Here is a 26,867-nt window from a genome sequence, read left to right on the forward strand (position 1 = left end):
TGGTGTTTATACTATTATTTCAACTTACCTTTCCCCTTAAGTATTTTACTTTTGAACGTGTGTCCAGCGGGCGGGCTGATGCTGTCAGGCGCGGCAGCTGGAGCCGTTTCCAGGACAGGGAGGTGTCCGGGTGGAGCACGGCTCCCTCCGCACCCCGCGGGCTTTGGGAGCGCGGCCGCGCCGGGTGTGCCCCCGGGGCGGGGCCCGAGGCCGCACCCACAAGGCCACGCCCCTCATTGTGTGGCCGCGCCCCCTTAGCGTCTCCCCTTCCGTCTGTTCCCGCCCTCGGGGGCGCGAGGAAGAGCGCAGCGCAGCGGCGATTGGCTGCCCCGCCCCTGCCCCGCGCTGATTGGTGGGAGCGCCGGCCCGGCGGGATCGGCCGGTTCGAAGGGCGGGCGCGGCCGTGCCGCCCGGCCATGGAGGCCGTGCTGTGCTCCGAGCACGGTGAGGGGCGGCCCGGGGGCTTCCGTGGGGGGCGGTGTATGGGGGGCTCGATCTGACCAGTTCCGTTCTTCTCCGCGCCGCAGGGTCCCTCTGCTTCCTGAAAACGGGCGTCCGCGATGGCCCCAACAAAGGGAAGAGCTTCTACGTGTGCGGGACGCAGGGCCCCGCTTCCTGCGGCTTCGTCCTCCCAGCGCAGTAGGTGCAGGGCAGGGGCGGCAGGAGGGGGACGATGCGACAGGGGACACACTTGGCTGTCCTGGGGGAAGTTGCCAATCACTGTGTCAGCAGTCGCAAACTTGTTTTCTTACGTAGTCTTTGTTTTGTCGCAAGTGATTGCTTTGCGGTGGCAGTTTCCTGGGCAGTTCATCTTGGCTGTATTCTTCCGCTTCTCCTTTCCTCCCTTCAGGGTTCCTGCTTCTCACTGCTTGATCCATGAGGGGTGCGTGGTGGAGCTGCAAGTCCTGGTTCAGCAGCCGGACAGAGATGAATACCAGTAAGTTCCTCAAATTTTTAAAAAACCGAATGTCTGCCTTCAAACGGGTAAAAACTGTGTTCCTTTTTCCTTCTTTATCGTATGTTCAGTGCTTAAAATAATGTTCTTAAATGTTCAGTGCTTAAAATGTTCTTTTTTTTTCTTAATGTTCTCAAACTGATTCTGACTAATGGTCGTTTAGTCATTTACGTCAGAAAAGCTTGCATCCTGTAAATAAGTAGTTTTTCTGTAATGAGGATTTAACATCCACCTAAGCTGTACCTACGTTCTGTGGGAAAGGAGGCCCATTATTTAGAGTATCTCATTTTTATGGCATCTTTGAAGACTTACTTTGTAGGATGCTGCCTCTTAAAAATAAAGATTGTTATTCTTAGGATCAGGAGGCTTTTAGCTCTCTTTATTATTTATGAACAAGTGAGAGAGTTGAACTACCAATCATTCAAAGTGAAAACAGGGGTTTATTGCACATATTGAAACAAATGGTGTTGGACAACCAGAGAGAACTTGCCGTTTCCTTCTAGAATTGAAGAGAATATTTGAGCCCTGAGGCCTTAACTTACCCTGCTTCCAAATGTTTGCCACTTTTATTAGCAGTTACATCCAATAGTATAAACCTGGCTCATCAGATAATGTTTGTTTTTAACAGAATTGAACATGGCTTTGTGATTGGATTCATCCAAACTCAGCATCAAATTCCCCAATGTTAGTTCTGATAAGATACTTGCAGCAATCTTGGTTGGCTGCTAGTTTTAAAAAAGAGTTGTTATAAAGATGAGGTAGCCTGTGCAGTGTAACTAAAAGAAGAGTTGCTTCCTTGCACCTTGAAGATGCTTCTAAGGCTTTAAACATAGACAGTATTTTTGCCTGAGCAGTTACTCTGATATTGCTAAAATTTAGAAAAACCTCTAACCCTAGGAATCTTTATTCAGAGAACACTACTCGTGTAAAACCTCTGTTGCTAGTGTTCACAGCCTTTTGTTATGCAAAGGTCTGGATAAAAAGTACAGACTCGTAGAACTTGTCTGTGATGTTTTTGGTGGAAAGTACTTTTAAAATAATGCTTAGAGCTTCTTCATTGGCTCCTGGGATTGAAATCTTGTTTTAATCCTTGGTAGGTTGTTTTACCGATGCCTTAAGAGTAAGTTGAATGGGAAGAAATGGTGTGGAAGCTTGCCATGGCAGGTAAGAGTGTTTTGTTTGTATTATAGTATCACCTTACTCCAGCATGGCTTTTCATTCCATATACCATAACCACCTCTGAAACTACTTAGTGGGAGATTTTATAATTTCCAGTCAAGAAGTGTATCAGGCCTGCTGTCCTCTAGATGAGATTTTTCTTTCTTCTGAGTTCTGTGAAGTACTCAGTATTCTTCAGTCTTAGAAGAAGCTTGGATTTGATTTCTAGCTTTTTTTCTAGAGATTGTGCTATTGGGACTTGATCCCAAAAAACAATGGGAATTGCAAAAAAAGTAGAAAACCAGATTTTGTTTTGGATTTCTTATGAAATGTTATCCTGATTCTGTTAAAATGATAGGAAAGATGATCTTGGTAGAGGATGAAGTCTTGCTTGAATTGATAAGGTTGTGTGTGTTATTAACAGGCTTTAATAATTTTTACATTAGCATTTACTGCCATGTACATATTGCAGGATCCAAAAGCTACCAAAGTGTCAAACCCCTTGGAATCCCAGCCCAGAACAGTACCTTTCTTCAATCCCACTAGCCAAAGAAATCCATTCAAAGTGCTAGATGAGAATCAGGCACCATCATCCTGGAAACAAATGAGGCAAAGAAATGGAGAAGAAATTAAAGCAAAAGGAGCTAAAGCAGAGAATGAGAGTGTGCTGGTATCACATAAAGAAAAGAAATTGATCTCTGAGTCCTCCATAGAGACAGTACCTCTGGAAGAGCTCAACAATAAAAAGAAAACATCCACAGGAAGTAAAAGTGACCCAGAACTTCAGGAGACTACAGTATCTGAATCCAAACTTTGCCTTTTTGAGACCAGGAAAGGGAAAAGTACACTTTCAGAGGAAGAGAAGTATGATGGCAGTGCCAGGGAATCCAAGAAGCCTTCTGATTGTGTGGACAAGGAGCCAGGCACAAGATCAAAATTCTTACCACTAAGTCTTGGAAAGCAAAGTACAAGTACCAAGCCTCCAGGAGAGGAGCAGCTTGGAGAAAAAAGCTTAAAAAGTTGTAAGGATAAAGACACAAGAAAGAAAGATTGCAATGGTCAGAACAATGGTGAAATGACACCAATGTCTAAGGAATATGCCCCTTCCCCAGCAGGAGCACAGTTGGCATCAGAGTGTGATGCCCTGAGGGGAAGGGCAGAGGCAGAGCTGCCCAAGGCACAACTTGGGCCAGGGCTGCCACAGTCTCCTGGTGAAGCCTCTGCCAGTGATAGTGATAAAGAAGAATTTGTTTGTTCCTCATCAGGTGAAAGTAAACCTGAGAAATCAGTTGAGATTCCTTCAGGGAAATCAGGAAAGAGTGCGCAGGGGACACCTTTGCCTGGAGCAGCAGCATCATATCATATGGAAGGACCCCAGGACCCTAAAGTGCTTCATAACCGTCTTCTACTCGAGCTGAAACAGAAGAAGGTCATTATTGCACCTATTATTTGGGGGTTTTATTGTTCTGTTTTCAAGGTGATCTTTGTTACTCGTGACAGGCATCAGAATATGTCTCCTCACAGCAGAAACTCAAAATGGGGCTTAGGAAGATGTGGCATGGAAGGCAATTCAGCCTTTGTACAGACTGGTTGTAATAAGCAGATACAAACCAATAACTTTGACGGTAGTACAATCTTCTGCATTTGGGGATGCTCAGTTTTGACCTACCTGAGGCTGTGTCTTGCCTTTTACCCTGAAAATAATTTGCATAAAATGGAATAGTGCACAGCCAGTTTAACCTTTGTAAATAACATGGCTGTCTCTTGGCCTTGTGCAGTAGGAGTGATTTAGCTATGAAAGCTTACATTGGGGTGAAATAACCTACGTGCCTGTTTGCTTTTTTTTTTTTTAATTTGAAAATTGCCAATCACTATGTTTTATTTTTCATTATGACCCCCCCCCCCTTTTTGTCTGGAGTTCAGAACAGAACTTTGAAATGAAGTCAGAACTGTTTGTGCAAGCACAGAGAGAAAGGTGCAAGTAGGTTAAATATTTTGAATGTTTTGAGAGGTGTTAAGACTGTCTGACTCACCTGACTGCCTGTTTCATAAAAAGGAGGAATTCCTGTGTCCTTCCATATTTTCTAATGAAACACTAATAGTTAGTTTTCTAAAGAACCCTAATGGTTAGTTTATTTTCTCCTAAAAGACTGTTTAATTGCACTGAATGGTGCTTGAAAGCTTTTGGAGACTACAGAACAGTATTTAAAAGCAAATTAAAATGGCCTAGGATTACTTCTTTTTAGACTTCTGACCTGATTGTTCTGTGTTGGCAGACAGCTTAGTGACCACACTCAAGTTTTGGTTTCTTTCTTTTTTGCAGAGTACATTGGCTACAGTGAATGTACAGATGCTGCCAGATAAAGGGGAGCGCTTATTAAAGCAAGTGCAGGATTTGGAAGCTGCACTCAGTGCTCTTAACATTTCAGCAGCAGATACTAGTGAAAAAGGTAGGGCTATTTTTTTTTTTTTTTGTTTCTCCAGAAGTTTCCAAAACAGTTTGTCTTAAAATAGTTGTTAATATGCAAGAAGCGTAGCATATACTTATATGTGGCTTGTGGTCTATAAAACGTTTGTCTGTTGAGATTTACTGAAGAGGAAAATTGTTAATTGCAAAGTACGTGTCTAGGAGCTGATGAACAGAGCAACTCAAATGTTTCCTCTGTAATGTAGTGGCTTCCCAAGGGAATTTCCTCCTACCCTTGGGATCTAGGTTTCCAGCTTTGGCTACATGACTGAAACAGGTATCTCTATGAGAACATGCCAATGAAGTGTTCACTCCCTCTGTTGCATTGTGGATCTGTGTTGTTCATGCATGTTGTTATCACTGAATATTCCAGTTACCAGCAGCTTCCAGTGTGCCATTCCTGAGAGAGAAAAGCTCATAAGCTCTCTTGGCTCATTTGTTCTTGCATATATAGTTTTTGTGTCCAAAATATAGACAAGAGACACGGCTTCAATATTAATAAATTATCTGGGAACAGGGTGCAAAACTGACCTTGTTTGCACTACTCTGATCACAGCTACAGAATTCACTGTGTTGCTGTAAACCACATACAGAGGCTGCAGCTGGACACATTGCCTGTCACAGCAGCAGGCTGAGAGCACATGTTCGTAGTTGCAGTAGCTCAGGTGATGTGGTAATCTGCTATTAAACTGGTGTCACCACTTCATAGTATTTTGCAAGTAGACTGTTGGGCAAAATGAAGGCTCTTGTCTGGGCTATAGAGCAAGGCTCTTGAGATTCACTGTCCAACCTTTTCTGCCTGTGATTCCTTTCTCCTTAAGGGCAGGATAGCACAAGCAGCAGCTGCTGTGAAGAGTCTTTATCTAACCCAATTGGCAGGCCAGGTGGTACAAAGTTGATAGCACCTCTCCTGCTTCATGATCCTACAGCAAAGGCCTCTGCAGGCTCACAGAGTCACCTCTCAGTTGCTGCTACTTTGGGTTCCAGTGGCCAAAGTTTTGGAAGTAAGTATAGAAAGACTTTGCTATTACAGAGAACCCAGTTAAGTACTATTTCTGAAATAATCCTGCAACTTGTGGATACATGTGAGAGTACAAAGCCTGTTTTGTTGCTGCATACTGTCCCTCAGGCATCTGTAGCCACTGAAGTCAATCTCTGGGGTGAAAGATCTGTTTGGGAAAGTTAGCTTTGTAAACATATCTCTGGTACTGTATTTTTGCAGTGAGTGTTGGTGTGCAGAATCTGTATGGGGGAAGAATGACAGAAGACCGAATCAGGGCTGTACACAGTGCCACATTTGAGGCTATTAATCATCTTCACAAATCTCTAGAATCCTGTCCAACAGAGGAGACAGCAGCTGAAGATCCCGCTGGACTGAAGGTGGGTTGGCAAGGACGGAAGCTGTCATGCTGATGAATGAATCACAATGAGTGGTACCCTACAGCATTCCTTCCTTCCCACTTTGACATACTTTGCATCCTGCTGGAAGGAGATAGTCTATTTAGTTCCATCCGTGTTGTTTATATGTGACTGGCAGAACAGAGGTGTGAGGAACAGGCTGAGAACTTCATTTTTCATTCTTCCTGATGAGCTATAAGAAATAATCTTTCAAGAAAGGTTTGCAGATGATTACGTTCATGGAATGTGATGGACTCTGGAGTAGTTCTCATCTGTTTGAGGTTATATACAAGGTATTGGAACAAAGGCACATGCCTCTACAGGATGGTGTGTAGATGCATATATGTTGTGTCACTTGTCACATTGTCTTGGGACCTTTTCAGTGGTGGGGAAGGCCACTGAATGTCCTGTGATGGTAGTATGTAGTCCCTCTTCCTGTTTTAAGAGTGTAGGGGGTCTTAGACTCAGTGAGAAAAGGGGAAGTGTTCTCAATACCTTTCCTTGACAGTGGTAGCTGTTGTAAGCAAAGCAATCTGGGGTGGATTTTCCCGCTGAACAAGCCCTTGTTATCTGCTCTCTGAGAGCACTCTGAGGCATTAGGCTGGTTAGTGCAGGAAACATTAGGAAGACTCACATATGGCACTGCTTGCCTCCTGACTGCAGAAGTTGCTTACCTTGGGTATCTCAGCCCCTGTGGAAAAAGATCAGGTAGGTAAACTCCTTTTATTAGGATTGTAGTAAAACAGTTGAACATGGCAATTGGTACAGGAAGCAGAAGTGTCTAAATTTTGCCAGGTATTTCCTTCAAATCCTCTGTCTCACTCACCCCCTCAGGTCCCACTGCTGCAGCACCAGAAACAGGCGCTCTCATGGCTCCTTTGGAGGGAGAGTCAGAGGCCGTGTGGAGGAATTCTGGGTGAGAAACAGAATGGCAAAGTGGATTTTGTGGGGCAGATCTATGGCCAATAACTGGTTATTTTGTAGACATGTCAAAAGGGTTCGTTTTCTGTGCCCTATTACCAAGTACAGGTATTAACCAATGATTAAATCATATGCTGACATTTTCATTTGTGTATTTTTGATTTTCTGGGTTCCCCAGGACACTTTCTGTTGTAGTATTTCACTCAGTGTAGATCCAAGGGGGCTCATTTCTGCAGGTGATAACTTGTGTGCATCTTTTTGCAGCGGATGACATGGGCTTAGGGAAGACTTTAACCATGATTGCTCTCATTCTGGCCCAGAAGCAGCTGAAGACAGAGAAAAGAAAGGAAACATTAGAAATATGGCTATCCAAAAATGGTACAGATTTTTTTCCATTCTACAGCACATACATTATGATGAAGTGCCATCTGAAATGCCTAAAGCATTATAGGTTAAGGGGTTGTAGAGCAACACACTGTATCTGTGCTCATATTCCTTCTGCAGGAAGCTTTCATTTGGCTAAATTGTACTGTGCCTCCTTACATGGCCTTTCTCTGATCAGGGTCATTTTTGTCTCACAGTGGATGTGTAGGATTTTCTGACTCATTCCTTTATATTGTTTGGAGATTTTTTTTTTTTTTTCACTGATTTCCTGAAATAGTTAAAGCCAGCATCTCACAGAATCACAAGGTTGGAAGAGACCTTAAGGTCATCAAGTCCAACCTGTTCCCTCCCACCTCAACTAAATCATGGCACCGAGTGCCACATCCACTCTTTTTTTAAACATACCCAGGCATGGTGACTCCACCACCTCCCTGGACAGACCATTCCAGTACTTTATCACTCTTTGTGTGAAAAACTTCTTCCTAATATCTAACCTGTATTTCCCTTGATGCAGCTTGAGACTGTGACCTCTTGTTCTGTATGTTGCTGCTTGGAGAAACCCCCACTTGACTATAACTACCTTTCAGGAAGTTGTAGAGAGTGATATGCTGGGTTTGCAAAAGATTTCACAGTTTTTTAAACATATGTGTAGTTTTCATAGGCACTTCAAATAGTTACTACTCACCTCTCTGTAACTGATCTTTTTTCTTTCCAACTCTCCCCCAAAGATCACTTTTATCTTGTCCACAGACACTGGGTATGTTAGTGCTTTTTAAAGAGTATTGCTTCTGTGTCCACAGTTTGTACTGTCTGTATCCTCATGGAATTGGTTGGACACTCTTCTCAATTGCAAATTTCCAAAAATTCTGTCTTTGTTCTAGTCTAATGTGAAGACATTGAAACCTGTCTGCAATATTTTCTTTTAGACTTCACTGTTATCCCTTCCCATGGCACTTTAGTTATTTGTCCTGCATCCTTGATCCATCACTGGAAGAAAGAGATTGAGAGACGTGTGGTCTTTGGCAAACTGAGGGTGTATCTGTACCACGGGGCAAATCGAGATAAGCATGCAGAGGTGTAAGTGCTAAACCATAAATATGACCAAGAAAAACAAAATACGATGTAGCAAGAGACACTGTTTATCAAAATTGAAATGAAAGTGGATCTAGAATGATGGGAGAATGTGAAGTATTAAAATGTGGAACGTCCAGATAGTCAGACTGATGTGTGCTATCAAGGTGGGCTTAGTAAAACGTTTATGGCCTGTGCCCATGCTCAGTGGTTCTGGTGGAGGCTGTTGTTGCTTTTGATATCAAAAAAAAGGTGTATATTCTCCAGAAGATCTCTTGCTCGTAAAGATTGTCAATGGCAGTTTCTTCCATGCTTGTGCTTGGTAGTTGTATTTTTTTATCAGTGATGTGTATAATTCAGTGTATTTTCTAGACCTCTTCAGGTGATGCTGAACAGTATTCCTGGGTGCCAGGCTCTAAGTACAGCTCATGCCATGTGGTGTGCACTCTGCTCAATGGGCTTTTCCTGTCATCTTGAGCTTGATGTGTCTACTTCCAGTATCCTTAAAATGAGGACAATGTGTTTTTCCTGTTTAACTGCAATGAAGCTCAGTTTTCTGTAAAACTCAGAGTTTCGGCTTGTGCAGCACTGTGTTGTTCTTAAATGCATTCTTCAGCATGCATTTAGTCTCTCTTGCAAAAAAAAAATTCTTATTGGTTCTTGTTCCTGTTTACTACTTTCTTTTAATTCAGGCTTTCTGGATATGATGTTGTTGTCACAACCTACAGCCTTCTCTCCAAGGAGATTCCCACAACCAAAGAGGAGGGGGAAGTCCCTGCTCAGGACCATGATGTGGAGGTGAGAAGCCATAATGTCTATAGGGAATTGCCTTAAAGTTTTGTTCTGAGGTGTTACAAACCATTGTTGTTTGAAGTAGCACCTTATATGTGCTACAGTGAGCAGCAACTTGATTTTTTTTTTTTCATAAGCCCCTGTTGATTATTTTTGTAAAAGCAAAATGATGAGAGGAAGTGCTGTGAAGTGGAGCAAGAACAGATATATTCACAATATATGTGTTCTGTGGAATTATAGAATATGTTACATTGAATTCAGACAGTTGAAATGTCTTAAGAAGTAATTTCAAGAATGCAGTGATGAATCTCATTCTCCTTTTGAGGTGAAGGAGTAGTAGAATCTTCTGTTTGTTGTTTGAAGCGCTAATGCCACCCCAAACTACCAGAAACCTCAGGCTCTGGGTTAGTCTGAACTGAGACTGAGGCAGCTTCCATGCTGCCTTGAAGAAACAGCAGTGTGCTGGCTGGGCTATGAAAATAATGATGCGATTGCTAAGTGCTGACTGAAATGACTACACAGTGTAGAGGAAGTCTCTTTCTGTCTCCTACCTACTGCCCAATTTCCAGATGTGGCTCTTGAAGAAAACAGAACTTGGAATTTTCTGAAATTTCTAGTGGCATCTATGAAATTTTGAGTTTCAGAAACATTATATGTGGTCCTTCATCTCAGCATAGCAAAACTTTACTGTTATGAAACACCTCTTTAAACAACAACATTATAAGATAAAATGTTAAAAGCATGAAAATGAACAAAATACTAGAAATTGTTATTGAGATCAGGCAAATAAGTTAGTTTTTGGCTTATAAACTTTAAACATGGAAGCTTTAAAGAGATGATTTTTGGAGACCGTTTCGTACATGACAGTAAGAACACAAACTGCTGCTGACTAACATCACAAAAATACTTTGTGCTGGAAAAATGTGTTTGCCTGTGCCTCCTTAGAGAACCTAGGTTTTGATTCAGATTATAGTCAGCTTTTTCTTTCAGAGTGGATCATCTCCCAGTTCCCCTTTGCTCAGGGTAGCTTGGGCTCGAATTATATTGGATGAAGCTCACAATATTAAAAATCCACGGATTCAAACCTCTATAGCTGTGTGCAAATTGAGAGCCAGTGCCAGATGGGCTGTCACTGGGACGCCAATACAGAACAACTTGCTGGACATGTACTCTCTGCTGAGGTGAGCTGGCTGCATGTGACACATGGGCAGGGATCCAGTTTTAGTAATTCTTCTCTGATGAAGTGCTGAAGTTGTTTCTAAGTTTGAGATGTCTCTAAGATATGTGGAGTAGTAGGATTGGTTATATTAATGGTTAGCACCATTAGGTAGTAGGATTAGTTATATTAATTGATTGCAAAGGCTGTGGTGAGGCATTGCAAAAGTCTGACCATGTGTTTGCTGTTGCATGTAGCTTTTCTGCCTCCATGGAGAACAAAAGGGAAGTTACCTTGGATCTCCTTTGTCTTCAGGTTGAGTATGCACAAAACCAATTTTAATGAACAGAGGTTTTTTGAGTTAATCTGTGTTGTTACCAGGGTATCCTGGGAGGACCTTCTTAGAGTGTTGTGCTGCGAGGGCATTGAAGGAAAGAGTGAAACTTTGGATTCTCTGAACAGTGATAAACAGGTGCTCCTCATTGCTGAGGGAGGATAGGTTACAAGTGGTGTTGTAGAACCAGAGAGAACTTGCATTTGAAATTAATTTTGGATAATTGAAATTAACTGTCAAGTAAGAAGTTTGCTATTTTGAAATAACTGATGAATATGGTTTTTGGCAAGTTCATCTGGATGTCCTTTGTTTGCTGGTGATGCTTGAAGCATAATGGGCTAAGAGGAAGTGATGGGTACAGAATCAGAAAGAGGTACTTACAGCATTAGTGATGGTAGGACATCTAAGCAAAAACGTTATCACCACCATTACACTGGAAATTAATTACTGCTCCTTGGTCATGCAGTTATGGCATTTGGAAATGGTTTGTTTTGGTAGCAAGAAATTTGGTTCTGGTCACTCCAGAGTAAGTGAAGAACTCTTCTTCCCTTGGTATGAAGTCTCTTTCCTTCCTGTCACAGGTTTCTACGTTGCTCTCCTTTTGATGAATACAAAGTTTGGAAGTACCAGGTAGATAACAACACAAGGAAGGGAGGGGAGAGGCTAAGCCTGTTAACCAGGAGCCTCTTACTGCAGAGAACTAAGGACCAGCTGGATTCAGCTGGCAAGCCCCTGGTAAGAACTTTATCCTCCAAAACTATACCATCATTCCATTGTTTTCCTTGCAGCAGACAGTTATTTACATGCATAAATTTGTTAATGGGTGGGGTTTCCCATCTGCTGCAGCCTCTTGAGCAAGAGAAGCAAATGTCTGTGGGATGATTTGGTTGCTTACCCAGAAAGCAGAATTATAGAAAATAATGAAACCTTTCAGTTATAAATCACATATTATTTATATCAGACAAAAATATGCCAAGTAATTGCATATAGATGGCCACTTAGTGGAAAGTTAGTCTAGATCGCTGGACTAGCCTAGGTCTGAGAACCCAAGCTGCCACATGGACCCGGTGTGTACTGGAGCATTGGCTTTCTGCATTGCTTTTTACAAACAGTCTGTTAAATGGAGTATTAGTCATAAGTGTGTCTTAAGCCTTTAAAAGGTATAGTTTTAGTGTACTGTGTGATTTTGAAAGGGGAAATAAGGTACTTTAACAACACAAAAATTTATCCCTTTGTGGTAGTTGTTGAGCAGTCCATACATAGTATGAACTTGTTATTGGATGAGCTGGAATAAAGATTTTATTGTGAGTGTTAACCAGGCTCCTTGGAGTTCTGTGAGTGCCTGTTATGTCATAACTGCATTAATACGTTTGGCTTTAGTGCACAAACAGCTGTCTTCTGAAATTTAGAGTGTTTGTTGTGTTAAATCTTGGATTGCTGCTGTTTGTGATGCTCTCTAAGACATACACTACATACATCTGATCCTGTGAATTTTCACTTTAGGTATCTCTGCCCCAGCGTAGAACGCAGTTGCATCAGTTAAAACTTACAGCAGAGGAGCAATCTGTGTACAATGTGCTCTTTGCAAGATCCAGGTATGAATGTGGGTAGAGATATGGTATTTTGTGGGTTTGTTTCTTATTGATATGGAAATCAGAGGAGACATTCACTTCGGATGAGGAGAGCTTTTGGATAAATTCCTGTTAATTTTTTTCCCTTCTGATTTACCTGTCTAGTGTGTTTGAAAATACACTGCTTTTGTTCAGGTAGCAGGCAAAACTGATTAATTTCTTTTCTCCCATATATTCATGCCTTATATGAGCTTTGTATTCTAGCCTTACACTTAATCTCACTGATTTCAAGACTCCAAAGACTTGGAATTGCAACAAGTAGTTCTTAAATGATGATGTGTGAGCACCTGTAAATGAGAGAATTATCATCTTTGCTCTGTGATTCTTATACAGTTAGAAATTATGCTGGCCTCTCCAGATAGCTGTAATGCAAGCCAGCATCACTTTGTGTTCTCCTAGGCTCTTTCAGCAGTCTCCCTGTAAAGATTTTCCCTTCCTTTTAAATATGGATTTAAAAGTCTTCTCATATTTAAAAGGCAGACTTGCTTTCTCTTGTGATTTATAAAATGCATCTTTGGTTTTGATCATACTCAGGTCAAACAAGACTGGAGTTTTTTTTGTGATCATTTTTGTGACTGAATGATTAATGAAACCTTCCTTACCTTAACGCATCATCAGCTTGCTAAGCTCAGGTCCCTCTTGCCTTTTTTCTTGCTGTGAATCCCAGTGTCTGTCTTTTTTACAGGTCAACACTACAGTCGTACCTAAAGAGACAAGAGCAGAAAAGTGAAGACAGAGAGTATGATGGTGGTAACCCATTTGAGAAAGGTTTGTGCATGCCCTCCCCTAAAGACATTTTCAGAAGTGGCTCTTAAGTGCACAGCTCAGAAGGGGGAACAGACCTGTGGTCAGGACTTAGGAATTCTTCAGAAAATGCTCCCCTCATGTTCCAAAGACTTATACCTTAGTATTCTAAGTGTGTTCTCATCGTTGTGGCTCTGGGAAAATCTCTTAACCCTTCTGGGCCTAAAATTGCTTTTGAAATAAAGATCTAGTTGCTCAGATAAAATATATCAGCATTAGTGTATGGTATATCATACTCTGACTTGTGTTGTTATCTTTCTTTCCCTTTTTAACTTAAATTGGGTGTTGATTAGTTCCTATGATAAATCAGGTATTTGCTTGCCTGTTCATTCTTGACTCCTGTTTGTGAACCTCTTCCTGGAGGTGGATGGGCAGTGCTCTGAAATGCTTCCAAGAGCTCCTGATGTTTTGTCTTCCTTCCTTGGCAGTTGCACAAGAGTTTGGAGTCAGTCAAAAGGAATTTCTAGCAGGCTCACAAAGTGCCTCCCAGGTCTCAAGTACTGTCCATGTCTTGTCCATGCTCTTGAGGCTCCGTCAGTGCTGCTGCCATCTGTCCTTACTGAAAGTGGTAATTGCATTGTAGTGGTGTGGGGTTTTTTCCAAGTGTTTATGCAAATTAACAGACTTGGTAACACCTTTGTTTCTCTTAGCTATGTGAGTATGAACAGAGTCAATTTTAGGACTCTGTTTTGAAGCCCAAGATGTTTTAGATGGGCTTACGTTCTACTGAAGAGTTCCCCAGCATAACTTATATGGGCAGCTGTGTCTTTGGAAATACCTTTATTCAGACAAAATGGGAACTAGAATTTTAATGGTGAAAAAGTCTTAACCTAGTCTCTTGAAAAGTGCACCTGTGTAGCCTGTTTCAAGGGCTTTTGTATTGGAGAGCTCTGTCAGTGCTTTGAAGTTGCCTTGCATGAAGCAGACTAATTTTTCAGGAGTTCTCAGCTCTGAACTCATATATATATATATATAGCAGCTGTAGAGAGATTTCAGCTGTTAGGTGAACAGGCAGGAATTTATGTGCTAACATCTGTAATCCTGCAGTTGTTAAATGCTGAGGCACGGCGGGAGTCCAAGGAGACTGGACCACACGAAATGGCTAAGCTCACATGCTTTCCATACACTGCCCTGCCCCTTTTGGGGCAGAACAGGTCTAAAGGAACTGTTTGATCCAGTAGTGTTTCTTAATTGTTCTGTCTTCATATTGCATAGCATCCTTCAAACACAGTGTCCTCAGGCAGATACTGTGCTCACTGGATCAGAACTGAATTTGATCTCAGACTTGACTGTGATCTCTTATTATTTTCCTTTCTTCCCACAGGCTCTGGATCAAGTTAACTTGAACAGTGAAGGCCTTGCACTCTCCATTGAGGAACAGCTTGGTGCTTTGACATTGTCTGAGCTCCAGACTCCTGATTCCAAGTCAACAGTCTACCTCAATGGCACAGCTTTTCAAACAGATATCTTTGACATCACCAGGGAGAGCACCAAGGTATTCTGGTTGTGGCATTCTTACCTTCCTTGAGAAGCTTGGATTTCAGCACTTTGCCTCTTAAATGGTAATTGCAGATCAGGCTAAGTTGCCAACTGAGATGAAATCAGATTAATAGATTGATAGCCTGCTGAGCCCCTTCTGGGAGCTCCAACTTCTCACACATTGAGCAGTACTTTTAGTAAAGCTGTGAGAATGTGATTGCTGAAAAACTGTAAGTGAAAATCTTAACCACTGGATTCCCAGAAGCTCAGAAGAGCTTGTATGTGAAATCATGGTGCTTGTGATGAGCAAGAAAAAAGGGGTGGCGGCAAGAGGAGAGGTTGCAATAACTTCCCACAGGAAGGCTGGAATCCGTAAGACAGGCTTGTATGATTTGATTTCCTGGCCCTGTTTTCTGTGGGGGGAGTGTTCTTGCCAATGACTATTAAAATCTCTTCAAACTCTAAACACAGAAGAAATTTCAGCTGAAAAGCTATTTTGATCGCTTTTAGTAAAGAATATCCAAGCACAAGCCGGATTATGAGAGCAAGCAGACTAATGTTTTGGATTTTTTTTTCCTGTAGATAGCTCAACTCTTGGCCGAATTGAAAACTATTCAGAGTCACCCAGAGCCTCATAAAAGGTTAGCAACCATGTCCTTTTCTTTAGTCATAGTGATTGAGAGAAGCATATTGTTTCTTGACAACAGCAGAAATAGCTTAAAATAATTTAATACAAAACTCATGGTATGATAAAATTATGTCAGTACTGCAGTAGTTGAACATAAGTCTTGAGGAAATAAAAAAAGTCTAAGACAAAAGAGGGGAGTTTAAGATACTGATAAGTGTAAGCATAAGGGAAAATGTGCGAGAAGTCTCAGGCCTTGAGGCCCAGGAAGACTATTCTCCAGAAGTAGGATTGGGAATAATTTTGTTGTGATGAGAAGTATTTGCCCACCCTACAACCAAAAGAAGTGGAGGACTAAAGTAGAGATTAAAACTGAACCTGGTAGAGATAAAGGAATGCATTGATCAGAGGACCTGTAGAAAGCTTTTGTCCAGTCTTTTCCAAAAAATATTCCCTTCATAAGAATGGGAGCACCAACATTGCTTTTGTACTCTTTCAAGAAACTATTAAACAAATTACTGCCTCACAAACTGTTTAGTCCAACAAACTGGAGAGTGAGAGGCTATAGTGAATCTAAATATGGTATCGGTATTGATTTTTGTGATTTTCAGAAAAAGCTGTATTGTGACTCGGGTTTGTGGTTGGGAGGTGAAAATGTAAAATCCAAAAAATAGAGGTGAAAGTTATAGACTTAATTTACATGAAGTTTATTGGTTATTAGTCTTTCATAGTAAGTTCTACCACTACACCTCTACTTCTGAATTGGGAAGGGGCTTGGCTGCAGTTTGCAGTGGGGAAGAGTGCCTGAATTGTTGTGTCCACTTGGGTGAGACACTGCAATGACCAAACTGTTCCAGTAGTGAGTGCTGGTTGTGAACTCCCTGTTCTCTCTCCAGCGTGGTTGTCTCTCAGTGGACGAGCATGCTCAAAGTTGTAGCTGTGCACCTGCAGCGCCTGGGGCTGAAGTATGCCACAGTGGATGGCTCTGTCAATCCCAAACAGAGGATGGATGTGGTGGAAGAGTTCAATAACAATCCCAAAGGGCCTCAGGTATGCATTCAGGGCAGGGAAGTAGTCCCTAGCCCTGCTGTGAGCAGTTGTGATGTCTGACTCAGTGGTTGTAAACAGATTCCTCAACTCTCTTTTTGCCTTTGAAGGTAATGTTGGTCTCGTTGCTGGCTGGAGGCGTTGGCCTGAACTTGACTGGAGGAAACCATCTCTTTCTCCTTGACATGCACTGGTAAAGAGAAATACAAATTCCATGGAGAGGATATGTTGGGCATGCTGCTTGCTTTGTCACTGGATGTAATGTTTGATGCAACTGGGTTAGGCAGGAGGTGTTTAGCTTATAGTTGGGGTTAGTGGTTAGTTGGGGAAAAGTGTTTTTACTGTGGCCTTCATCCAAGATACTGATTTGTCAATCCAACTGCTCACTGGCCAGAAATACAGTACTCTAGGGGCAAGTAAAAATAGAGGAATATAACAGCAATCCAGGTATGCAGCTCTGTATCACAAAATGCTGCCGGGGACTTGGCAGTCCCTGGCTTAATTTCTTGCAGTAATAGAAATGGTGCAGTAATGTCTACAGGCAGTTTGGCTTCAAATGAATCAATGGTGTTGAGTGTAGTCAGCAGCTGGGCACAGCTAGAGTACCTTTGGGTTTTACATACGAGAAGAGTGTGTGCAAGCTCCTGATATTTGTGCTGTCTCATCAAAGTCACAATCGCGGGTGTTTTCAACTAAACATTACTCATGAGAACTTAAAAAGCAAACTAAATGTCTCTCATGCAAAACCAACTGCTATGTGGTAGCACTAAGGAGATGCTTCCACAATATGGAGGTTACACCAACAAGTATTCCCTGTAACTTTATTAGATAGACCCACCTCTTATGTAAATATTCCTGAGTGATGGCCTTTTTCACTGGGGTTTGCCTTTTTGCTTCGCTCTCTTTCCTTACCACCTACTCAGCTTTCTCTGAGTAGCAACTGTCGGCTTGGGGCTACATGGACCAGTGGTCTCAGTCATGCAGTTGGCTTTCCCAGGGCAAAGGGAAGTACAGTCAGGGTGTCAGGCTAGCCATCAAGCTGGTAAACCTGAGGTAGCCTGGGAGCAGTTTTAGTTCTACAGAGGAAGAAAACAGGATTCCCTGGAGGCAGGAAAATGAGTATAAACGGTTTTGTTGTTTGTTTTTTTTTTTTAATTACCTTTTAGGAATCCTGCTCTGGAGGACCAGGCGTGTGACCGCATTTACCGAGTGGGGCAGAAGAAGGATGTTGTGATACACAGGTCAGCATTTTACTTAGCAGAAGGAGGAGCTGCTGCTTGTATACTGCCTGGCTTTAGTCAGTGAGACGAGACCTTGTTTTATCTACTTACAGCTAGACACAAGGTCTGACAGTGGCATTGAGATTTGGGCAGTGAGATAAACATGTTTTCATGTGTTCTGTGTGGCATTTGCATGCATGTTGCTGTCCTGACAGCTAGCAGGGTTTCTTGTTCTTCAGCCTGGAGTATTGGCAATGTCCTGTTCATTCCTGAGAACAGTTTGGGCACCAAAAGATTTCTCTTGATTGAGTGGAGATTTTTTCACTGTGATCCCTAAGCCTGAACCTTTCTAGTATCACTAATAAAAAACACATAAAGCATTTCTAATAGGTGGCAAAATTGACTTTTATAAAAAGCATCTGTAACTAAGTACTGAAAGATTAAATTAAATGCACAGCACATTTAAAGACTTGAATCTAAAATGTTCTTTTGGGTACAATGTTTTTTGTATAATAGGTGCCATCACTTATCATGCAATAATTACAGGATTTTGTCGCACAATTGCTGTTACTTCAGATGACCTAAGTTGAGACCTGAAGTGCATCAGACTTATATTTTAAATGCTATCATGGTTGGATATGAGGATAGCTGTTTTCTGTTCAGAGGTTGTTGCAGTTTGAGACAAAATAGGAGGAAAATATTTTGTCAGTCACATAATTGACTAATTATTAATTCCTAAGTAAGATAAATCTTTCGAAATGTACTGGGGAAGTGTTTGTATAACACTGACATTTTTTTCATAGCACTTGAGATGGTGTGGATTTGTTTTGTCCTTTTAAATTATTTTTTTTTAGGTTTGTCTGTGAAGGAACAGTAGAAGAGAAGATCCTACAACTCCAGAAGAGGAAGAAAGGTCTTGCCCAGCAGGTTCTGTCAGGCAAAGGAGAAACCTTCACTAAGCTCACTTTGGCTGACCTCAAAATTCTCTTTGGCATCTAATTATCTTTTGCAGTACCCAAGAGAAGGTAACTTTTACCTGCAAGTAACTGCAGATTTCATCATAAGGCTTCTGTTCTGAGGTGGTCATTTATTTTGAACAAACAACTACATTTTTGTAACTGTTCTGGAAAGTTATCAACTTCAATAGCTAGTTTTAATATTGATCATTTATACAAAAGTTAATAAAGTTTTAAGGTATTGTTTTGAAACAAATGGTTCTTGGTTTTCTCTGAATGCCTTCTACTTAGAACACTTTTCAGGACAGGAGATGCACAGGCCTAAGTGAAACAAGAACAAGGGAAACACGTGAGGTGGGGAAGTTCAGAGGTTGCATGGTGAGGTTGTGTGGGCATGAAGAAAGAGAAAAAAAATTGAGCATGATTCTATAAGACTATATACGTTTTAGAATTTTAAGTAACAAAATTAAGGCAGGACTTAGAAGAATACTATCACTGTTAAGCTCATTAAAGCAAGGCACGGGATACACTTTTCATGGAGCAAAAGAAGGTGTCAATTTATTCCCGTGTTTCTGTATATAGAGTTTTAAAGAACACCTTTGTCTGTCCCTGATTGGGCAGTAACAAGTTGTTACCCTGTATTGATTAGTCACTCAGTCCCCTGGTGTGTACATGCAGAAAGAGTTATTTGTGACATAGTTTCATTTTTCTACCTAAGGGTTGCAAAACCAGTTCATACAGCCTAGTGTTTTTCACAATCCTAGAGTTTTTTCTCAGGAAAAAAAAGCAGGAAAGTAGGTTGTTTTCCACTGCTGCAGGACTCTGTTCTCACAAAGAGCTGTCAGCTTTCTCACGGCTTCTGTTGGCTCAAGTCAGGGTTCAGTGTGTAAGGCCTTTGGCCTGCTGTTCCACCAATACAAATACTTCACTTTCTCCTTTGTTCTTGAAGAGGACTTTTTCTACCCTGCTCAAAATATTTACTGAAGCAGGGACCTAGATTTCTTTTATTTTTCTATGAAATGGAACCTGAGTGCCTCATTGTTGTGGGGATTTTTTTGTGACTATTAGTTTTGAGGACATTCTGAAGTTGAAGGTGTAGCACCTATCTTTAGCTGCCATCTCATGAACTGGCAAATTTCTGCTGCAAAGTGATGTGAATGTGTGGTTTTGGTATTAAAAGTAAAATTATTTTAAAGTACTAATAAATAAGTGACTTCGTTTTGCACAGTTATCTACAGATCTGAGCAAAACTGTATCTCTGATGTTAGTCCAGGTCTCTGGACTGCTCTAACATAAGCAGGTCTTTGTAACGCAAAAATCCTTGGCCTCTTGTGGAGGGCTGAGAGCTCACTTCGCCTGTGGTCACTGAGGTGGTGACAGAACTGTGGTTACTGCTGCTAAATGGTCTTTCAGCGTGGTCTGTCAGGGGCGCTTACACAATGCCTGGAGGCTGCAAGAGGCAGCCGGGGTGTTCTGCTACCCTGGCATCGCTCTGCCGCTGCCCTGTCTGTTCAGGTGCCATAAACAACGCACACTTAATCCATGTGTACTCAGGGGAACGCTGGGGTGCGCCAGAAGGGAAGTCGGACGGCCACAAAAAGCTCGCAGCGGTCAGGATGGCCGAGCGGTCTAAGGCGCTGCGTTCAGGTCGCAGTCTCCCCTGGAGGCGTGGGTTCGAATCCCACTCCTGACATGACATGATGTTTTCTCTTTGCGCCCCATGAGGTGCTGTTTTGATGCGTGGTCCCGCCAAACCTGGGTGGGTGTGGACGGGGCGCCTGGGCGCGCGTGGGCGAGCGGAGGAGGTAAGTGCGCCAGGGGCACGCGTGGTGCCCGTGCATTTGCACTTCTGTTCGGTGCAGGCGATTCCGTCATAGGCTGGCTCGGTTGAGATCGGCGGCCACGCGGGTCATGTTTAGCACCGCCCTGACTGCAGTCCGACATGTGGAATGCTGATACCATTAAAGATGGTTGGCTCAGTTGGTTAGAGCGTGGTGCTCACGGGCAGTGCCCGCAGGAGGGCGTAGCCCGGTTTCCTGTAGGAAACGACACGGGCCGAGACCCCCGTCTGCGCTAGTGGGCGGCGCCTGGGTACAGGGGGACACCTCCATCTCTGCGGTGGAAGTGATAAAACGATCAGCGCCCTGCCCAATTTATCCCGCTAGAGGGCAGACACGAGCAACTCGAGCTGCGCTGGGCTGCTGCGAGCATGGGATAAGTGGGAAGAAAGTCGGCCAGGGAACAGAGGCGGCTCCTCCAAAATAAACTTGGGGGGAACGCCGAGAATAGCCCAGGCGCCGCTGGGATTCGAACCCAGGATCTCCTGTTTACTAGACAGGCGCTTTAACCAGCTAAGCCACGGCGCCGGGTGGACCGCGTGCAGTTTCGCCTCGCCCGGCCGTAAAGGGCGGGGCGCGTCCCTGGGGGCATCTTCTCCCTGCTGAAGGGTTCCTGCTCCGAGCTGGGGCTCTCGGGAAGTGGCTCCGAATTCCTTCGTTTTCTAAATTTCTTACCGGTGAAATTTTTTATCGTGTCAATAAAAAAAAAAACAAAGAGGCAAACAGGGGACACCGGAGAGACAAGTGAACATTCATGCGGAACAAAACAGCTCCGTCGTAGTCGGCAGGATTCGAACCTGCGCGGGGACACCCCAATGGATTTCTAGTCCATCGCCTTAACCACTCGGCCACGACTACCGAACAAGCGAGCTGCTTGGTTTTCTGCATTTTCTCGTCTGAGCGGCGGATCCGCCCCCTTCACTTTTTCCTGTGTTTCCCTCCTGCGCGTTCCCGCCTCGGTGCCGCCCACCGCAGAGGGTCACCGGGATTTGCGCGCGGGTCCCGGAACCACCGCCCGGACCCCGCGAGCGAGGGGCAGGCCGACGCAGCTGATAGGCTGTCAATTGAGCACGTGGGAAAAATTATAGAGCGGGCCGGTTAGCTCAGTTGGTTAGAGCGTGGTGCTAATAACGCCAAGGTCGCGGGTTCGATCCCCGTACGGGCCAACAGGTTTTTTGGCTGGGTGGGGGTTTTCTTGGTTGTTTAGTTTTTTGGGTTTTGGAGTTTGTTTTTCTTAACAAACTTTAAAAAAACAAAAAGTTTGGGTTTATTTAGTTAGTTTGTTTGTTTTTTAAAACCTTTATTTTTTCTTGCCGTTTTAGCATTCTTGGTATCAAACCACTCCCGCCCAGAGACGGGACCCGGGCGTACCCACCTCGCAGCCGGGAGGACCGAAGTCACCTCGCCCGTACCGGCTAAAGCGTTCTCAGACAACGACGGGGGCAGGAAGACAAGAGAAAGAGAAGAAAAAAAAGCCCCCTTTCTTGCCATGAGTCGGATTCGAACCGAGGTTCCTGCGACCACAACGCAGAGTACTGACCACTATACGATCACGGCCAACCAGCACCCGGCGCGACCGGGGCGGCCGTCGACTGACACCTGCCGCTCTCCTGCAGCTATATTCCTGATGGTAAGGGGATATGGATTGGAATGTCCCTGGCAGAAAGTGGCAATGGCGCAGCAAAACAACGCCATTGCCTCCCCGTCGGGGAATCGAACCCCGGTCTCCCGCGTGACAGGCGGGGATACTCACCACTATACTAACGAGGAACGCGCTGGTGAGTGTGCGATTGGTGTCACTCCCAAGCTGGGAACTGCCTGAGGGGCAATGGCGGCCATTCGGGGACCTTCAGGAAGTCGTCGGCGCTGCGATGCCCGAGTGGGCACCGAGGGAGATCCTACCGAGGCTTTCGTAACTACCTGCGGCCCGCGATTTCCGGCGTTGCCTTGCTGTAAGCTTGAACACAAGGTTTACGGTGAGTCCCGCCTCATGGAGCGGGTTTGAAGGATATGGCTAACAGGGAAACCCACCCCGTGACCCCAAATCCATCAGCCTGTTGCCTGCCATCATGCGAGGCGTGGTTTGTTGAGTGGTTTACATTCAGAACTTTCAGATAATCTCCCAAGGGTAGTTGGGTTTTCCTTGCTGAACAGGCGGCAAAGTTGGCACCGTGTAATTGATTTCAGTAACAAAAAAAAGGGGGGAGGGGGAGGAATGACAAGTTAAAAATACCATTTCCTGTAGCGTTACACAGTCTGGTGGGGATCAGGAACCTGCAGAAAGCTGTCATCAGAAGCTGGCGTTTTAAAGCCACATTTGTAACCGGTTTCTGCCATGCACATGTGTGTTTTTGCTCCACCTGTCGCCGAAAGCGTCGGGATAAATCAAACACCATGTTTTAGTATTAGAAAGTTGGCTTTGCTTTATTCACAGTGTGGCATGCATGGATATAGCTCTGCCTAGATGCAGGGCCACTTTTAAAACTTTTCACTTATTTATACATTTTTATCAAACGAAGAAATTAATGTCCACTGGTTATAAACTATATAATTATTTTCATTAAACAGTATTCTATGTCTTATTGGTTATTGATTTCTCATGCACATTTTCAGTCTTCCTACCGTCTTTTTCCCTGATAAGGCATTTCCAGCACACATGCTGCATTGTCTTTCTTAGTGTCTTCTTTAACTTCTGGTTCCTGCAACATGTCCTAGAAGGCTATAAATTCTGCATTCCAGGTGTAGCAATACCTCTGTCCCCCAGGCTTTGTTCACTGAAGCTCATCAGGGTTAGTTTAGCAAAACTTTAAAAGTTTCAGTGAATTTCCCAATCTATTCTAACGATAGCAGTCTGTAAAAACCAGCTGCTTGCTGGTTAAAGTGGAAAATCACAATGTTTATGAGTAGTAAACACAGCTTATGATTTATTAAAAACAATTCGTTAGAAGGCTAATGAAAACCATTACATGGTAGAAGAGTTCTTGGCTAAACTGAAGTTCAAAAATGAGTTTTATGAACATGATCACTTACTTGCAATGTACTGTAATTAAGAGGGGGAAAGTAAATGTCATCCTTTACTTCCTCATTCCTGGACTAGTTCATCTTAAGTGGTTTTCTTGGAATAGTTGTTGAAAGTATTAAATTTATTAAATCTGACTCCTTGGGGAAGGGAAAAGGAAACAGGCGTTTCAAACGTGTAGTTCTAAGTATTGCATTTTGACAAACATCTGTCATCAAAGATTCACCATCTTTCACCTGCACATTAAGGATTCAACTGTTGACAAGACGATTACTTATTTCTTACTCTTGGAAGAAAAAATAATGTAAACCTCTCCCTAGGCATTCTTCTTATCCTGAAAGACTGGGAAATGTATTTGGAAATGTATTTTGAACTCTAATGACACAATAGGAGCAAAACAAACTGTGCTTCTTGCATTTTTAAATACTGAAATACTTATATAATAATTTTCTTAGAAAATTATGTTTTAAAGGAATGAGTGGTCAATAAGTTAGGGATAACCTAAGAGAAAAGGATCAATGTTGGTAATAATATGAGTTAGGGCTGCAATCCCTTCTCTTGCAGAAAGACACCACATTTCATTGCAGTTGCATTGTATCTTCTGGCTCCTGGCACACAAATTCACAGTTGTTTCTTTCTTTACTGAGCAATCTGCTCAGAAAAAGGCCTTGTCCCAGTGGCTCTGAAATTATTTTACAGTGAGATGAGGTCTACTCACAACACCAGAAACCGTACAGCTTCTCTCTTTTTTGACTGTTGTCTTTGTCATGATGCTTCTTGAGCTTGAAATTCTAACAAAATCAATTTTTGAGAAAGCTTGAGACACGGTTTAAAATCCATATTCTGCTCACAACAGGCAGTCTTCATCTTGCCTCTGGAGTGATTCTACTGCTTCAGTGCTGTTCCCTAAAATTTTTTTATCAACTTCTGAGGACTGTGCTTTCTGATAGAGTAAAACCTACAGTCTTGGAGTCCCACAGTATTAGTGATTGAATGCTGCTGCTTAAGGAAAGAAAAACAGCATCTGTTGAATTTAGACCACGTCAGGGTTGCGTTTTTAGGTATGTGACTTTTTGCAGGTTATTCCAGTTCTACAGCTAATCAAATAATTTTTTCTGACTGCCCACTTATTTTTTAAGGCCCATTAAATGATGCCTTTTCAATTTAAAAGTCTTTATTCTAAAAAGCCCCCTTATTGTGGGGCTTTCTGCTTCTTTCTTCTTCATGGATATCTGACGTTTTCTGCCCTTTTGTCAATCAGGTGTCTCCTGTCTTTTTCCTTCCTCACTCCATATTTTCTTACACATGATCTGTGACCATCTTCTCACACGATTTATTGGTCACTGTTTTAGTCGCTGCTTTGGGGTCTTTTTCTGCAGCACGTGGGAACATCTCTGTTAAATATTGCCCAGGATTTGAGGAAGCTCTTGTATTGTCATTGTGAAAAATGTATGTATTTTATGATTGGCTTTTCACAATGCATGCATTTTATAATCGGCCTTTCACAAATATTAAAATGAATATTATATGTGTTGTGTTAGAAAGAAATGCTTTATTAATTCTCTTAAGTACTGTGTTAAATATAGTTTTAGGTTATAAAAATTGTTAAAATAGAAACCATGCTATGTAAGATGCTTTGTTTAACAGAAAGGACTTGCGGCAAGATAGCAGCCACAGGACACCTAGATCTTTCAGAGAAAGGGAATTTATTGCCTTCTTGTCAGAAGAAACAAACTTCTTCCCGCCTCAAAGGCGCTGTTAGGATTAGAAGGAAGAAGCTGAAACTGACCAGACGGAATCCTGTATTTGAGTGGAATTTATGCATCATGTATGAGGTGTATGAATACACAACGGGCTATTGTTCTTAAGGGTTAATCCTTTGTTAACGGGTGTCCTTTTTCGGGCTCAGATGCCCAGAAAAAGGTACCTGGACGTCCCTCACTCTTTGTTTTTATTGTCTCATATTGTCCTGATTCAATTTGTCCGAATTGTTATTACTCTAATTGTGTTACTATTCTTTTTAACCATTTTATTACTATTAAACTTTTAAAAAATTTAAAAACAAGTGATTGGCGTTTTTCACATCATGATACCTTTATATATGCTTCTCTATGCAGATATTACCTTATATTTGGCTTCCTAGTATGTTTTTTATTGATGTATTTAATGATAGGTCGTGTTAGCAGCAAATGAAACAAAGGAGAAGAGCTCAATTTAGCACTCATACTGACGGTTTGTGAAGGGAAGGGCTGGGAATTTAATTATCTCCTCTTCCTCTACAACTTTTTCACTGACTCAGAGGTATTTAATTCTGAAATATTTTCGGCATTTTTCTAATCAATGCCTTGATTTCACAAGTGACCCTTCACAGGGAGAATGGACCCATCACTCTTTCCATCGCATCCCCGTCCGCGGCGTGGCCAAAAGGAGGGAGAGAGGGAAGGGTCGGTAATGGCTCCTACAAAGCGTGGCGGTTCGTTGCGGTGGTGCAGCCGAGCCGAGCCGCTCCGTGCCGCCCGCAATTGACCTCCGCGCACCGGAGGAGAGAGCAGGCAGAGAAAAACGAAAGGTGTGAAAGTCTCAATTTTTTAGGAATGCTCGTCCCCCCGGTTGGTGCCCTTGCTGCTCTGCCATGGCTCCGTGAAACAACTCGCCGAGGCGGTGTCTACGAAGAGCGATCGCTGTAGAGCGGCGCTCAGCAGCGGCTGGGCCCACGGCACGTCTGTGGGAGCGCCTCACCCCTTGATCCTCAAACTCATTTCGCGAAATCGGCCGGTTAGCTCAGTTGGTTAGAGCGTGGTGCTAATAACGCCAAGGTCGCGGGTTCGATCCCCGTACGGGCCACTTTTTCCTTTTTCTTTTTCCCCTTGGACATGAGGAGATCTCTGACTTAGCAGAGGATCACTTTATTTTGTTTTAGGGGCGGAGGGCTAATACGGAAAGGAACGCGGTCCCTCCCAAGAGGAAGCTGGACTTGGGCGATCATGGGGGGACAGTGAGTGCCAGGCGCGCCACCGCCTCTCCCCACCCTGCCCTGCCCGTGGGGCCAAGCCAGGCACCACCCGTACACCAGAAGCTCGCAGCAAGTGAGGTGCTACCGGGAGGTGGAGGGGAGACTATATACCAATGTCCAACTCCTCGTTAGTATAGTGGTTAGTATCCCCGCCTGTCACGCGGGAGACCGGGGTTCGATTCCCCGACGGGGAGGAAAGAACAATTTTTTTTTTTTCCCTCGATCGGGGGGAAAGAAAACCTGTTCCCCACTTGCTTTTTTTCCCCTTCCGGCTCCTCAGCGAAGTTCGAGCTGGGAGACAAGCCAATCAGCCCAAAGCTAGGAGGAGCGCGAAGGCAGAGGTGGGTGCCTTAGGGCAACATCCAACAGCATCCTGATCCACCGTCAACCTCCCTGGCAATGGAACTGGCTCGAGCAGCATTGTTCTGCTGTGTGGTCTGCTGCACAGATGCTCAGTGCTGATTTTCTCAAACGGACAGCCATCCTTCCATTCTCATGAGGTAACACTGAGACCTCAACTCACATCAGCCAAGTTATACTGCTGCAGCACATCTTAAACCATTTCCCCCCTCTACAATCAACAAGATACCATCAAAAGA

At 43.2% G+C, this 26,867-nt stretch overlaps 1 protein-coding gene and 7 non-coding genes across 8 annotated transcripts; 5 read left to right on the top strand and 3 right to left on the bottom strand.

Annotated features, from left to right (window-relative positions):
* The first annotated feature begins 395 nt into the window (after positions 1-395).
* Positions 396-18,580, top strand: TTF2 (transcription termination factor 2). Its single transcript, XM_058044991.1, has 23 exons — positions 396-444; positions 528-639; positions 851-937; positions 2,053-2,119; positions 2,586-3,542; positions 4,437-4,563; positions 5,402-5,584; positions 5,803-5,960; positions 6,813-6,894; positions 7,164-7,277; positions 8,210-8,360; positions 9,047-9,152; positions 10,137-10,327; positions 11,218-11,371; positions 12,140-12,231; positions 12,953-13,035; positions 13,500-13,639; positions 14,396-14,566; positions 15,133-15,191; positions 16,072-16,225; positions 16,333-16,415; positions 17,389-17,463; positions 18,297-18,580. The coding sequence occupies exons 1-23, from the start codon at positions 417-419 to the stop codon at positions 18,439-18,441; spliced, it is 3,519 nt and encodes a 1,172-aa protein (XP_057900974.1). The 5' UTR covers positions 396-416; the 3' UTR covers positions 18,442-18,580.
* A 1,428-nt stretch (positions 18,581-20,008) lies between these two features.
* On the top strand, positions 20,009-20,091 carry TRNAL-CAG (transfer RNA leucine (anticodon CAG)). The gene has a single exon. It is a non-coding gene; the product is annotated as a tRNA-Leu (tRNA).
* A 599-nt stretch (positions 20,092-20,690) lies between these two features.
* Positions 20,691-20,764, bottom strand: TRNAT-AGU (transfer RNA threonine (anticodon AGU)). The gene has a single exon. It is a non-coding gene; the product is annotated as a tRNA-Thr (tRNA).
* Positions 20,765-21,012: 248 nt separating this feature from the next.
* On the bottom strand, positions 21,013-21,094 carry TRNAS-AGA (transfer RNA serine (anticodon AGA)). The gene has a single exon. It is a non-coding gene; the product is annotated as a tRNA-Ser (tRNA).
* Positions 21,095-21,328: 234 nt separating this feature from the next.
* On the top strand, positions 21,329-21,402 carry TRNAI-AAU (transfer RNA isoleucine (anticodon AAU)). The gene has a single exon. It is a non-coding gene; the product is annotated as a tRNA-Ile (tRNA).
* Positions 21,403-21,934: 532 nt separating this feature from the next.
* Positions 21,935-22,006, bottom strand: TRNAD-GUC (transfer RNA aspartic acid (anticodon GUC)). The gene has a single exon. It is a non-coding gene; the product is annotated as a tRNA-Asp (tRNA).
* A 4,019-nt stretch (positions 22,007-26,025) lies between these two features.
* TRNAI-AAU (transfer RNA isoleucine (anticodon AAU)) lies at positions 26,026-26,099 on the top strand. The gene has a single exon. It is a non-coding gene; the product is annotated as a tRNA-Ile (tRNA).
* A 291-nt stretch (positions 26,100-26,390) lies between these two features.
* Positions 26,391-26,462, top strand: TRNAD-GUC (transfer RNA aspartic acid (anticodon GUC)). The gene has a single exon. It is a non-coding gene; the product is annotated as a tRNA-Asp (tRNA).
* Positions 26,463-26,867: the final 405 nt, after the last annotated feature.

Source organism: Melospiza georgiana, chromosome 2 (genome assembly GCF_028018845.1).
Source record: "Melospiza georgiana isolate bMelGeo1 chromosome 2, bMelGeo1.pri, whole genome shotgun sequence".
Taxonomy (NCBI): Eukaryota; Metazoa; Chordata; class Aves; order Passeriformes; family Passerellidae; genus Melospiza; species Melospiza georgiana.